The sequence below is a fragment of the Drosophila guanche genome, unplaced genomic scaffold (genome assembly GCF_900245975.1).
Source record: "Drosophila guanche unplaced genomic scaffold, DGUA_6, whole genome shotgun sequence".
Lineage (NCBI taxonomy): Eukaryota > Metazoa > Arthropoda > Insecta > Diptera > Drosophilidae > Drosophila > Drosophila guanche.
The window spans coordinates 27425-43171 of NW_022995796.1; the positions used below are offsets into that span (position 1 = coordinate 27425).

General features: G+C 47.8%; 1 protein-coding gene across 1 annotated transcript; it reads left to right on the forward strand.

Annotated features, from left to right (window-relative positions):
- Positions 1–7975: 7975 nt before the first annotated feature.
- On the forward strand, positions 7976–15728 carry LOC117591564 (the record flags this gene model as incomplete). Its single annotated transcript, XM_034284876.1, is given in 5 exon segments — positions 7976–8128; positions 8131–9587; positions 13136–14036; positions 14205–14893; positions 15160–15728. Coding segments are annotated over 5 exon segments (3683 nt in total), but the record flags the coding sequence as incomplete, so codon positions are not given.
- Positions 15729–15747: the final 19 nt, after the last annotated feature.

Genomic DNA, 15747 nt, shown 5'->3' on the forward strand with positions numbered 1-15747 from the left:
CATAGGTTATGATCCACGTGTGGCAGGAAATTGCTGACCTGGCCTGACCCTCGGTCTCGGAGGGTGGTCCGCTCCAGTACCACGATCATCAGTCCTTCTTTTTGGTGCCACCGGACCTTGCCTGCAGGCCGAGAAACGGATGGACTTGGCGATCGGGACCGAGTTGTTTATATACATATATCTCACGCGCAACTATAAAACCATCTATTATATTATATCACCGCGCCTTGTGTAAAGAAATGTTGGTGCTTGCATATGTAGGGTGTGGAAAAATTAGCTCAGCAGTCATTGCCCTTGCGGCTGACCATACACCTATGCGCACTTAAATAGACCCACCTGACCGTATGTCACCTATTCTCTCCTTCTGTCAGGTTATTAAAATTGTTCGATGCCGACATTCTAAAAGCCACTTAAGGGAAGAAAAGTAAATCACAAAAATCTAGAAAAGAGAATTTAATGAAAAATTATGGATAGAAGAAAAAAAAATAGAAAAGAAAATTGTTCAATAATATTAAATATTCCTAGACATTAACTTAGAAATAGAAGAAGAAAAACATATAATTTATGCGTAGTTAATAATAGATTCTAAAAGGGTGCCTGATCGGTCTCATTGTGTCCGTGGAAGGGTATTGGTAAAATACCTCTTCATAACGCTTCTTGTTATTTTGCATATTTCTACATTTCTTCAACGACACCAACAGCTGTTTAAAAGTCTGTAAGTAGACACACATATACACACATACACTCCGGGTCAGGAGAATAGCGTCTACACAGTGAGACATGCATGCTTAACCATATATAAAATGAATTATTATTAACTATAGTCACTACAATTATGCCATTTAATTCATTTAATTAATTAATTCTTACTTTATATTTTGATTATATTATTTTTATTCATATTTGATCATTCTCTTGAATTCCTATTATAAAATTAGTCCCACATATATATACACATGCAGTAGAAATAGTTTTAAGGGTTAGGGTAGAAATAATGGGGGTTACAAACAACCTGAAGTCATACAAGTCAAAGTAAAATTATAACGATTTAACATGAATTTCTAATCTGATTTTTGGGAGGGGTTCCGAAGGCACATAGGCAGCAGCGGCAGGTTTTTGGGTAGAACCATAATGGCATATTCTTATGTTATTCTACATGGAGGGTGGGTCAAGAGGGAAGAGCACATCCACCTTGCTCTTCACAGTAGGTAGTGGACCTTAAGTTCCGTCCGGGTTTGTAATTCCGATCCCAGTTCTTGTAAATCTGTCTACGATTTTGTTAGGTGACGGAGTTCGTTTTCACAGCACAACACCCACCCCATTTTCCCTGAGCCTAGCCGGCAAACTTTTAGTAGACAGAGGTCATTGGTCAAGGTTTTGTTGTTTCCGGTTTACACACTGTACGGGAAAATGCCCAGTTTTCAAGGCACTTATACGTGCCAGTGAGAGGCATGCGGTAGTGAGCACACACGAGGTTCTCAGGGCCCACAGGGCAGACAGGGTACATATTTCGGAGCTACGAGGAGCAGAGAGATCGCACAGAAAATAGGTTATATTTTTTTGGGTGATCGCATCTACGAAGGTCGGAAGAGAGAGAGGCGGGCCACGCAGTGCTCGTGAACTCTCACGATTGTTCGGCCGCAAATGAATCCCCCATAAATTAAGCTAGCAGAGCATAAAAGAGGACAGTCGACCCAGAGTCATTGAGCAGTGCACATCGTTCCTAATCATAAACATTCTGACCAAGTGAAAACAAAAGGATTTACCAGGGATACTACGGGTATAGAACAAGGACATCGCACAGGATACTAGAACCCAGGACATCGCACAGGATAACACTTCGATACAACAAGGATACTAGGAACAAGGACAGCGCACAGGACACTCGGCTTCCATTCAGGCCCGCCTAGAGGAACTTGAAGACACCTTTGGACAAGCACGGACTCCAGACACCAAGCCAGAAGCACAGCAGCGATCTCGGAGCCTTTCGCCTACTACGAGTGGAAATGGACCCCAAGCGAAGGAAATTCCCCAAGAAGAACCAACCAGACCTGGTATGCATTACCTAAGCATACCGGTGCCCGGACAGCAGCAGCGCGTGTCGCGAACCAACGAGAGGGTGATGCTACCAAATCAACGCGACGTCTCCGGAGCTAGGGGCGTGGAGCGCATGCAACGCTGGGGAGTCACTTTTTACGGCGTCAGCGATCCCTTGCGATTCATCGAGTGGTTGGAGGAACGAGCCGTCTCACACCGAGTGGACACCAGAAGTTTGGCCCAAGGAGTACCGGAACTTTTAAAAGGTACTGCCGAGGACTGGTTCCGCACGAGTCATCTACAGGGAGAGCCATGGAACGTGTTTCGCCGGGAGTTGTTGGATTTCTTCCTACCCCCGCGGTACTTTCAGAGACTGGAGGACGAGATCAGGATGCGATACCAGAGGGAAAACGAGGGATACAAGCAGTATCTAGGGGACATTCGCCTAATGATGAACCGCGCTGGTTACTCGGAAACTCAGGAACTCGAGCGGGTGTACGAAAATCTGCTGCCCGAATGTACGTTTTCGTTCGTTCTCACGTTTTCGTTCGTTCTCTTTTGTAGTGACCAGACGTGTTTTTGTTTTGCGCTCCGTATTTTCCTTTATATTTTGAATAAACACCGGGTTTTATTTCGAAATAATTCTTCTATAATTATTGAATAGCTTGCCGCTTTTCTTAACTATCTTAATACGCGAGTGCATGCCTATTACTTTGTTTAAAATTAAAATCGTATTAATTTGTGCGTCGGTTAGTTGTGTGTTTGTGCTTTTTCTTGTTGTAAGTACGCCCTCACTATTAACCGCTCTCTCTTGTAGTTGCGCTTCTGTCTTTCACTCTATAGCTCGAGTAACTGTTCTCCCTCTCTCGCTCTCAATACTTTCTGTGCAGTGGCGTGCGCTCACTGTTTTAGCTGCCGCTGCGCTTGTTCTTCTCTCCTCTCTGCGCTCATCTGTTTTCGATCCCGCTTTAAACTTTTCTTTAAGCAATTGGTCGGCACACTGGTCCCATTGCTATTTGTTTTGTGAAAATAATTTTTATTTATTTTATTTATTTTATTTATTTATATATTCAAAATAAATAATAAAATAATGGAATACTTGGTTGTGTGCTCCGCTAAGGCTTGCAAAAAGCAGATCACCCACGACCAGCCGATCATCCCTTGCTGGCTCTGCGATAACGTAGTGCACGCAAAATGTATTGGGTTCTCAGGCCTCGTGGGTGACGCAATTTCGAAGCGTAATGGTCTGCATTACAGTTGCGAGGCATGTCGGTCTATCGAGAATGACATGGTCACGTTTATGAGGCAGACGCGAAAGGGCTTTAAGGAGCTGACCGTGGGCTTTAAAAAGCAGTACGATCGGCTTCTAGCCATGGAATCTCAATTCAGCAGTTTTAAAGTGCTGAATGAGTCTCCTAGGCGCAAAAAAGTCACTCCTCGTGATCTGCAAGTGCCTGTCCCTCGACCGCTCGCTGCTGATCAACTGTCTCCGTCCACTCCGATAGTGCAGCAGCTAATTTCGTTCGCTACTCCAAGGGCAACGACAACTGCTGGTGATCAAGTTTCGGCTTCCGAATCGATCATCTCGGAGAACATGCAGCCAGTTAGTACTGTAGCGTCCGTGTCTGTCGAGTCCGTTCCAAAGCCCATCCCATCTATTTCGATCCCACCAGTTAATAAACGTCCCGGACCACCGGATATTGCCGTCACAGGTACCAGATCTGTGGTGCCAAAACCTCTGGTGGGAGTCCCACCAAAGCGGCAAGTTTTTGTCTCTCGGCTTGCCCCTGACCTCACATCTAATGATGTAACTGCTTTTATACAAAGCAAAATAAAAGCCGTTGGCTTAAAGGTGGAGAAGTTTAATTTCTCATATGCCAGGGAGATATCCTCTTTCAAGATTAGCGTGTCTCCAACTCATTTCGGGACCATTTGCTCTTCCAAATTTTGGCCAGAGCACCTGGTTGTGAAAGAGTTTAAGGCTAAGAAGAAAAATAGGCCCCCCATAACTCTTCCTAGTAGTGAGGCCAGTGGTCCTTCCTCCTCTGCTCCATTCCCCTCTTCCCACTGCAATTCCTTGCAGTCAAAAAACTAACATCCCTCTTTGTAGCCTATCAAAATGCTCGCGGCTTACGTAGTAAGCTGAGCACTCTTTTTATGGATAGTTTCACATTTTCATNAAAATAAATAATAAAATAATGGAATACTTGGTTGTGTGCTCCGCTAAGGCTTGCAAAAAGCAGATCACCCACGACCAGCCGATCATCCCTTGCTGGCTCTGCGATAACGTAGTGCACGCAAAATGTATTGGGTTCTCAGGCCTCGTGGGTGACGCAATTTCGAAGCGTAATGGTCTGCATTACAGTTGCGAGGCATGTCGGTCTATCGAGAATGACATGGTCACGTTTATGAGGCAGACGCGAAAGGGCTTTAAGGAGCTGACCGTGGGCTTTAAAAAGCAGTACGATCGGCTTCTAGCCATGGAATCTCAATTCAGCAGTTTTAAAGTGCTGAATGAGTCTCCTAGGCGCAAAAAAGTCACTCCTCGTGATCTGCAAGTGCCTGTCCCTCGACCGCTCGCTGCTGATCAACTGTCTCCGTCCACTCCGATAGTGCAGCAGCTAATTTCGTTCGCTACTCCAAGGGCAACGACAACTGCTGGTGATCAAGTTTCGGCTTCCGAATCGATCATCTCGGAGAACATGCAGCCAGTTAGTACTGTAGCGTCCGTGTCTGTCGAGTCCGTTCCAAAGCCCATCCCATCTATTTCGATCCCACCAGTTAATAAACGTCCCGGACCACCGGATATTGCCGTCACAGGTACCAGATCTGTGGTGCCAAAACCTCTGGTGGGAGTCCCACCAAAGCGGCAAGTTTTTGTCTCTCGGCTTGCCCCTGACCTCACATCTAATGATGTAACTGCTTTTATACAAAGCAAAATAAAAGCCGTTGGCTTAAAGGTGGAGAAGTTTAATTTCTCATATGCCAGGGAGATATCCTCTTTCAAGATTAGCGTGTCTCCAACTCATTTCGGGACCATTTGCTCTTCCAAATTTTGGCCAGAGCACCTGGTTGTGAAAGAGTTTAAGGCTAAGAAGAAAAATAGGCCCCCCATAACTCTTCCTAGTAGTGAGGCCAGTGGTCCTTCCTCCTCTGCTCCATTCCCCTCTTCCCACTGCAATTCCTTGCAGTCAAAAAACTAACATCCCTCTTTGTAGCCTATCAAAATGCTCGCGGCTTACGTAGTAAGCTGAGCACTCTTTTTATGGATAGTTTCACATTTTCATCCCATGTTATTGTTTTTACCGAAACCTGGTTAAAGCCGGACATTCTTAGTTCCGAAGTTTTGGCAGATCGGTACACAATTTATAGGAATGATCGTTCGTCTCGACGTGGAGGAGGGGTTCTGATTGCAGTAAACTCTAACTTTACGTCGGAACTTTTCATAGTCCAGGTCTCACAAGACCTGGAATTCCTCTGTGTTAGACTGATTCTTCCCGGCCAGTCTATTTATGTCACTTGCTCGTATATTCCACCGTCTTCGGATGTACTAATATACGAGCAGCATTTGTCTGCCTTAAAAACTGTTTCTTCCTCGCTATCAGATAAAGACCATTTAATAGTTCTTGGGGATTTCAACCTGCCAGGTACTGTCTGGTCTTCGGTTAACGAGTCAAACAACCTTGTGCCCATGTCACGACATGAGTTTATTGATGGCTTATTAGACCTGTCCCTGTCTCAAGTCAACCATGTAAAAAACTCCTTGGGTCGATTGCTTGATCTGTGCTTTGTCTCGGATCCGACCGTAGCGTTGTTAACACGAGCACTCCCGCTCACTATACCTGAAGACTGCTATCATCCTACTTTCGAAGTGTCGATAGATATTGGACCTACTGTATCGGATCGTGCGGGTAGGCTATCTGAACGCGTCCACTGCTTTCGTAAAGCCGAGTTTACGAAGCTCAATAACTTAATTCGAAATTTTGATTGGTCCGCTCTGTACTTGTGCAGTGACGTCATTGAAGGCACAAACATTTTTTATAATGTACTTGACACAATTTTTGACACGTGTGTCCCACTTTCATGTCCGACTAGATCTGCGAAACCTCCTTGGTTCACCAAAGAGTTATCCAGTCTAAAAAATCTAAAATCAAGACTATTTAAAAAAGCTCAAGAAGTTGGTTCTCCCTCTTCTCTTTCTAATTACTTAATAGCTCGGTCAAACTTCACTGTTCTTAATGCTCAATGCTATAGGAACTACCTCCTTCGATGCAGGATACGTTTTTCAAAGGACNGATATAGACAGCCCTGACTTGCTGAGCCGCATAAACTTTACGATTCCCATTAGACCCACTAGAAACTTTATTCCTTTGTTCCTTCCACTATGTAGATCGAATTATGCCTCACACGAACCCTTTAGGGTTTTATGCTCGGATTATAATTCCCTCTACCACATTATATCCTCAACTAACTCCCTTCCTCTTCTTAAATCTCTTATACTAGCCTACCTCTCCCGTAGTTAGTTTCATTTTAGTTTTGTCTTGTCTCTGATTTTGGTAATTTCTGCTTGCTTAGCTTAGTCTAGTTATGATTAGATCTAATTTTCCTCGAATATTAGCCTAACATCTATCTTTCCTGCATGCTCGCGACCGATTCGGTTAATCGCGCCGCGCGTCATGCGGCAGCGCCCCTCGGTCGGTTGGGCGGGAGGAGGGCTGCGTTCTGCTAGGTTCCGCGCGTAACAGGCTTTGGCTTGGTGTCGCATGGGCCACTTGATGGTGCAGTCATTGCATATCAACGTCCAGAATGAATACCAGTTGTACGTGAGACGCATGGACTTCCGCACATTCAAACAGTTAACACAACTGGTGATCAACTTTGAGATCACCCGGGAACGCGAGCATCAACGTCAAGCCAGAACCAGGACAGGATCAGCAGCGATGTTAAAGCGGGGAACCGGCGCAACGAGCCACAAACCCGGATCACAGTGGACGACTTCGAACGCAGCAGCGGTGCCTAAAGAGGGAAAGGATCCAGGAACGATAGACAATTCCAGCAGCGAGCAACCGGTGGACACACGTAATGCGTGCCGGAACGGCGGAGTGCTGGGACACTTTGCCAGGGAATGCCGTGGAACTCGGACACTACTCTGCTGGAACTGTGGCCGCCGAGGAGTGAGGACCATCGACTGCTGCCAGGCCAAGGAGACGGGAAACGCCCACCGCCCCTCATCAAACCCAGGACAGATGAGAGGGCCAACGAGCGAGTCCTGGGACTAGCGGGTGTCATACGTCCGCGAGATGGCAGGCTTGCCGCCGAGGCAAGCATCGAGGCTGAGGTGATGATAGCGACGCTGGACACGGGGGCCACGCGGAGTTTCCTCAGCGAGCAGAAGGCACGACTCATCGAGACCCCGGCTAACAGACGAACAGTGCGAACAACAATAGCTTTGGCAAATGGGACAAGGATGGAACTAACGCGGGCAATTCAAGTAGAGGTACGACTCGCACAATCACGGGCTAGCCTCCTGATGCTGGTCCTGCCATCGGCTCTCGACGACGTGCTACTCGCATTGGATTTCTTTGCCGCCATAGATGCCAAGTTGCAGGTAGGAGGGTTGCTCATGCCCTTGAGCAGAGCCAACCACGTAACCACGGAGTGTCACCGACCAGCGAGGACAAACCAGGACGACGCCTGCATCCGCGAGGCGGTCGTCAACCTACCATAGAGGACAAGGAATCAAGATGATCCCGGCACCTGGAACCGCGAGGTGGCCGGCGGGTCATCATCGACGACGAGGACAAGCAAGGACGACGCCTGCATCCGCGAGGCGGTCGTCACACGACTAGGGAGGACAAGGAAGCAAGATGATCCCGGCACCTGCAACCGCGAGGTGACCGGCGGGTCAACATCGACGACAAGGAAAAGCAACCTTAGCAGTGAGAACGAGGACCTAGCTCAACAGAACCGCTAGCATCATGGGTACAGGAATTCCTGGAGGAAGAATTGGCGAAATTCGACGGCATGACCGGCGTGTCCAACATCGCCGAGCACGTGATATTGATGCGCGACGATCGCCCGATCAAACAGCGAATCCACGGAATCCAGCCATGCAAGGGATAATTCACGCGCAAGTAGACGAGTTACTACGGGACGGATGCATCGAGCCGTCCAAAAGCCCACACAGTGCCCCTATTGTGTTGGTGGGCAAGAAGACTGGAGAAACCCGCATGTCTGTGGACTTTCGGCAACTCAATGCACGATCGGTACCGGACGCATACCCCCTGCCGAGGATAAATTCAATCTTGGAGAGATTGCGGAACGCTAAGTATATTAGCACATTGGACTTGAAAAGCGGGTATTGGCAGATACCCATGGCCAAGGCAAGCCGTGAATGCACCGCGTTCACATTACCAGGCCGAGGTCTTTTCCAATGGCGTGTTATGCCATTTGGACTCCACTCGGCACCCGCAACATTCCAGAGGGCACTCGACAGCGTCATCGGGGCAGATATGGAACCCCACGCGTTCGCATATCTCGATGACATCATCATCATTGGAACCATATTGGAGGAACACGTCAGGAATCTCAGAGAAGTGTTGAGGCGCTTACGGCAAGCGAACCTCAGGCTTAACCGGAAGAAGTGCCTCTTCTTCCAGCGCAGGTTGGTGTACCTGGGGCACGTCGTTAGCAAGGAAGGAATTCACACCGATCCCGAGAAGATCGCCGCTGTCCAAAAGCTCGCAGCTCCAACCAGTGTACAAGAACTACGCCGATGCTTGGGTCTCGCCTCCTGGTACAGGCGATTTGTCCCAAACTTTGCAGCCGTTGTACAACCGATGTCACAGCTACTTCGGAAAGACAAGAAATGGACGTGGGAAATACCACAACAGCAAGCGTTCGCACAACTCAAGGAACTACTGACCGAGGCGCCAGTTCTCGCGTGTCCGGATTTTACCAGTAAGTTCTCTTTACAGACTGACGCCAGCGACTACGGACTAGGAGGAGTACTAACCCAGCCGAGTGCCGACGGCGAGAGGGTCATTGCATATGTGAGCCGGAGACTATCGAGGGCCGAGGAGAATTACTCCGCCACCGAGATGGAATGCTTAGCAATCGTCTGGGCCGTCAGGAAGCTGCGTTGCTATTTGGAAGGATACAGGTTCGACGTCGTGACGGACCACTTGGCCCTCAAGTGGCTCAACACGATCGAAAATCCCACAGGACGAATTGCACGATGGGCCCTGGAACTCCAACAGTTCCAGTTCGACATTCACTACCGAAAAGGACGACAGAACGTTGTCGCAGACGCCTTGTCACGACAGCCATTCGAGGCCATACAGACAATCATCGAGGAACAGAACACATGCGCATGGATACGACGACGCACACAGGAGACACTGGAGCGACCAGAGAAGTACCCCGATTATACCCTGGAGAACGGACAACTGTACAGGAACGTAGGACAACGGCCCCTGGAGGAAGATTTCATACCATGGAAGCTGTGTGTAGGCAAGGAACAACGGCAGCGTGTGCTGCAAGAATGCCACGACCAACCAACCAACGAATCTTCAGAGACGTCGCTCGCTACGTAAGGAAATTTGCTGTGTGCCAAAAGTTCAAGACGCAACAAGCCAAGCCAGCAGGGAAGATGCTAATACGACAGGCAAGCGAGCCTTTCGCTACCATTTTCTGGACGTTGATATGCAATGACTGCACCATCAAGTGGCCCATGCGACACCAAGCCAAAGCCTGTTACGCGCGGAACCTAGCAGAACGCAGCCCTCCTCCCGCCCATCCGACCGAGGGGCGCTGCCGCATGACGCGCGGCGCGATTAACCGAACCGGTCGCGAGCATGCAGGAAAGATAGATGTTAGGCTAATATTCGAGGAAAATTAGATCTAATCATAACTAGACTAAGCTAAGCAAGCAGAAATTACCAAAATCAAAAACAAGACAAAACTAAAATGAAACTAACTACGGGAGAGGTAGGCTAGTATAAGAGATTTAAGAAGAGGAAGGGAGTTAGTTGAGGATATAATGTGGTAGAGGGAATTATAATCCGAGCATAAAACCCTAAAGGGTTCGTGTGAGGCATAATTCGATCTACATAGTGGAAGGAACAAAGGAATAAAGTTTCTAGTGGGTCTAATGGGAATCGTAAAGTTTATGCGGCTCAGCAAGTCAGGGCTGTCTACATCCCCCTTGATCAAGTTGTGCATAAAAATTACACCAAGCATTTTTCTACGACTAACTAAGGATGGAAGATTTATTAAGAGAAGTCTACTACGGTAGGATGGCAGTCTCACAGTTGCATCCCAGTTGAGGCCCCGTAGGGCAAATAATAAAAAGTTTTTCTGTACTGATTCAATACGGTCCTGATGTATGTTGTACTGAGGGCACCATACACATGAGCCGTATTCTAAAATCGGACGAACAAGCGAGATATAGAGAGTCTTCGTTATATAGGGGTCCTCAAATTCCTTTGACCACCTCTTTATAAACCCAAGCACACCCATGGCTTTATTTACCATGGTAGAGATGTGTTCAGAAAACTTTAACTTTGGGTCTAGTTTAACACCTAGATCATCAACCAATGTAATTCTCTCAAGAGAACTACCGCAGAGGGTGTAAGGAGCCAGGAAGGGGCTGGAGCGACAAAAAGTCATAACATTGCACTTCGAGGCATTAAGTTGTAACATATTTGCACAGCACCATGACTGAAAGCTATTGAGATCAGATTGCAAACGAGAGTGAAATGAAATGTCCTTATACTGGACACAGAGTTTAACATCATCCGCATACATAAGTACTCGAGAATTTGTTAATACAGAAGGCAGGTCATTAATAAAGAGTGTGAAAAGTAAGGGGCCTAAATGGCTACCCTGTGGTACTCCAGAAGTAACCATAACAGGTAAAGATACGGAGTTTTTGAAAAGGACCCTTTGAGACCTAGAACACAGGTAGCTAGAAATCCATCTCAACAGATTGGGCGGAAACCCTAGAAGGTTGAGCTTTTGTGCAAGAAGAGAATGGTTTACGGAATCGAATGCCTTACTGAAGTCAGTGTAAATAACATCCGTCTGCAAGTTACTTTGGAAGCCTTTAATTACAAAGGAGGTGAACTCTAAAAGATTAGTGGTTGNGTAATGCTGGCACCGTACAGATGATGCGTATTCTAAAATCCGACGAACAAGCGATAAATAGACAGTCTTCGTTATATAGGGCTCCACAAATCCCTTTGACCACTTCATTATAAACTCAACCACACCCATGGCTTTATTTACCATGGTAGAAATGTGTTCAGAAAACTTTAACTTTGGGTCTAGTTTAACACCTAGATCATCAACCAATGTAATTCTCTCAAGAGAACTACCGCAGAGGGTGTAAGGAGCCAGGAAGGGGCTGGAGCGACAAAAAGTCATAACACTGCACTTCGAGGCATTAAGTTGTAACATATTTGCACAGCACCATGACTGAAAGCTATTGAGATCAGATTGCAAACGAGAGTGAAATGAAATGTCCTTATACTGGACACAGAGTTTAACATCATCCGCATACATAAGTACTCGAGAATTTGTTAATACAGAAGGCAGGTCATTAATAAAGAGTGTGAAAAGTAAGGGGCCTAAATGGCTACCCTGTGGTACTCCAGAAGTAACCATAACAGGTAAAGATACGGAGTTTTTGAAAAGGACCCTTTGAGACCTAGAACACAGGTAGCTAGAAATCCATCTCAACAGATTGGGCGGAAACCCTAGAAGGTTGAGCTTTTGTGCAAGAAGAGAATGGTTTACGGAATCGAATGCCTTACTGAAGTCAGTGTAAATAACATCCGTCTGCAAGTTACTTTGGAATAATTGGCCTTTAATTACAAAGGAGGTGAACTCTAAAAGATTAGTGGTTGTTGATCGTCGCCGTATAAATCCGTGCTGAGCTGGAGATATAAGTGATTTGCAGAGATGCTGCAAGTGCGGAGTTAAAAGTTTCTCTAACATTTTAGGAATAGCGGATAACTTAGATATACCTCTATAGTTTTTAGCGTCAGACTTGCTACCTTTCTTATGGAGAGGAATTATAAAGGATTCCTTCCAGATGGGGGGAAAGCTAGAAGAATGGATAGATAGAGTGAATAGTTTAAGCAAAGGTCCGCAGAGAGACTCGGCACAGTACCTGAGTACACAGCCGGGAACTCCGTCAGGGCCCGGTGAGAATACCGGCTTAACTAATTGAAGTTCATGAAGTAAGGAGCCTTCATTTAACAAAGGGCAGAAAATGCCATTCGACCTTGGTAAACTATATGGATACATATGACCTGGGTAGCTTTCCTGGGAATATGTGGTTTGAAAAAATTTTGCAAAAAGATCGGCGATTGCCTGATCATTGTTTGCCGACATATTCAAAAATGATAGCGAGGATGGATGTGCCGACGTTCTACGCTTACTGTTTACGAAGCAGTAAAACTGTTTAGGGTCCTTTGAAAAACGTATCCTGCATCGAAGGAGGTAGTTCCTATAGCATTGAGCATTAAGAACAGTGAAGTTTGACCGAGCTATTAAGTAATTAGAAAGAGAAGAGGGAGAACCAACTTCTTGAGCTTTTTTAAATAGCCTTGATTTTAGATTTTTTAGACTGGATAACTCTTTGGTGAACCAAGGAGGTTTCGCAGATCTAGTCGGACATGAAAGTGGGACACACGTGTCAAAAATTGTGTCAAGTACATTATAAAAAATGTTTGTGCCTTCAATGACGTCACTGCACAAGTACAGAGCGGACCAATCAAAATTTCGAATTAAGTTATTGAGCTTCGTAAACTCGGCTTTACGAAAGCAGCGGACGCGTTCAGATAGCCTACCCGCACGATCCGATACAGTAGGTCCAATATCTATCGACACTTCGAAAGTAGGATGATAGCAGTCTTCAGGTATAGTGAGCGGGAGTGCTCGTGTTAACAACGCTACGGTCGGATCCGAGACAAAGCACAGATCAAGCAATCGACCCAAGGAGTTTTTTACATGGTTGACTTGAGACAGGGACAGGTCTAATAAGCCATCAATAAACTCATGTCGTGACATGGGCACCGGCATTTGCGCCGACTTCGTTGGACCACTGCCGAGATCCAAACAAGGTAACACAGTGTTACTAGTCTTCTTAGATATGTTTTCCAAATGGGTGGAGTTGATACCTCTGCGCCGTGCCACGGCAACATACCTGGAGAAAGCTTTTCGCGACCGGATCCTCAGCCGATTTGGGATACCCCGGAAGTTCATCTGCGACAACGGGACTCAATTTACCAGTCGTTCCTTTAAAGCGTTTTGTAAGCGGGCAGGTATGACACTGGAGTATACTGCGCCGTACAATCCACAGCAAAACCCGACGGAGAGAGCTAACCGGACCATCAAGACCATGATCGCACAGTACATCGAGGGACCGCATAGTACATGGGACACCCTGCTACCGGAGATTACATTGGCAATCAATAGCAGCGTGTCCGACACAACAGGATTCAGTCCGGCGTTCCTGGTCCAAGGACGAGAGCCGAGACTACCAGGAGCATTGTACGAGGAAGTCACGCCAGGATCCGGAATAGTCGCTGCCGATCCCGAAACCAGGGCGAAACAGCTGTACGAGGTTTTCCAGGCGGCAAGGGACAACGCACAGCGAGCATCGGCGGAACAGGGCCGCCACTACAACCTACGAGGACGCGATTGGAAACCAACCATTGGCAGCTTGGTGCTAGTGAAGCAACACGTGCTATCGAAAGCCAACGACGGGTTCGCCGCCAAGTTAGCCCCACGGTACGAGGGGCCGTATAAGGTAACCAAATTCGATTCACCCAACATAGCCAGAGTTCGTCACACGGAGACTGGACAACGGCGCACCGCCGGGGTAGCCGACCTAAAGGCCTTCCAGCAACACGACGACGAGGAACAGCAGGACAGCGAAGACGGCGAGCACCCGCTCGACCGCACAACAGACGACCAGCCAGGACCAGCAAGTAAATTTGGGGCCGCCCACAAGGCGGATTAGTATAAGACATTGTATAACATCGGTAGTAATATTTCGTTAGGATATTTTCAAGTTTAAAATTTCGCACCAGACTATTGTCCTGTAGAGCATAGTCTGCCCATAGGCCCAGGGATATAACCTCGTTTATATCCCACAGCACTTAGTACTACCATGGCCGACGAGGAGATCGAGGAGCCGTGGCGACAGTGGGCAGACGAACGGCAAAACAACTGGGGCTGGGTTCCTCAGTATCAACGCCGGTTCGAGGGGTTCGAGGACGAGGGAAACGAGGCCGAACCCGCCCGAGGAAGGTCGCAGTTCGACGACATCAGCACAGAGCTTTTCCCGAGCACAGAGAGCGACATATACCGATACCTCTACCCGGAACCGGATTCGTGGCTGCAACCAGAGGACGAAGCGGTGGAGAGAGTCGCCCGGGTGGCCGTCGTCAGTGACGAGTTAGGGGTGTCGACCTCGCGAACAGCAGCAACACCGACTGCTTCATTCGCTTCGCTCGGGCTATCGCCAGCCCAAGACACCGACGAGCTGGACTTGTCGTTCGGCAGCAGCGACCTCCAAGCTCTTCTCGGACCAGAAGTTGATGTCAAAGCCCTGACAGCGGAGCTGCTGCAGGAGGAGGAAAAGTGGGTTGAGGCACCTGCCGAATGGCGGACGAATACCCCACGCCGACTCATCCCCCGGAGCCTCGTTGAAATGGTCCGAACAAGCCAACAACAGGGGACCTGGAGGCGACGCTTCACCCTGGAGTGGCCGGAAAGCACGTTCAAGATCACGATCACCCCGTCCGGCGGCGTCGCCATCAGATATCACCCGGGAAGAAAGGAGGTGGGGGGTGTGACGACGCACAATTTTGTAGGATGTAAGTAGTTATAATTGGTAGATATATAAGTTCTATTATAAAGGGGAAATTATGAAGTCGTTGTTATATATATAGGGTTAAGTTTTCACTAAGAAAGTTACTTGTTTTATATATTTAGGAGAGGTATCATGAAGTCTTTATTATTAAGTTTATAATTTTCCATTATTAGTTTCTAAGTTATATTATAAGGTGAAATTTTGAAGTCATAATTTAAGTTCGCGGCCCACAGTAGCCAACAGCAGAGCAGAGCAAAGAGAACGGCGACGCGAACCAACAGCAGCAGAGCCAAAGAGAACGACGAAGTGNTCCCACAGCACTTAGTACGACCATGGCCGACGAGGAGATCGAGGAGCCGTGGCGACAGTGGGCAGACGAACGGCAAAACAACTGGGGCTGGGTTCCTCAGTATCAACGCCGGTTCGAGGGGTTCGACGACGAGGGAAACGAGGCCGAACCCGCCCGAAGAAGGTCGCAGTTCGACGACATCAGCACGGAGCTTTTCCCGAGCACAGACAGCGCCATGTACCGATACCTCTACCCGGAACCAGATTCGTGGCTGCAACCAGAGGACGAAGAGGTGGAGAGAGTCGCCCGGGTGGCCGTCATCAGTGACGAGTTAGGGGTGTCGACCTCGCGAACAGCAGCAACACCGACTGCTTCATTCGCTTCGCTCGGGCTATCGCCAGCCCAAGACACCGACGAGCTGGACTTGTCGTTCGGCAGCAGCGACCTCCAAGCTCTTCTCGGACCAGAAGTTGATGTCAAAGCCCTGACAGCGGAGCTGCTGCAGGAGGAGGAAAAGTGGGTTGAGGCACCTGCC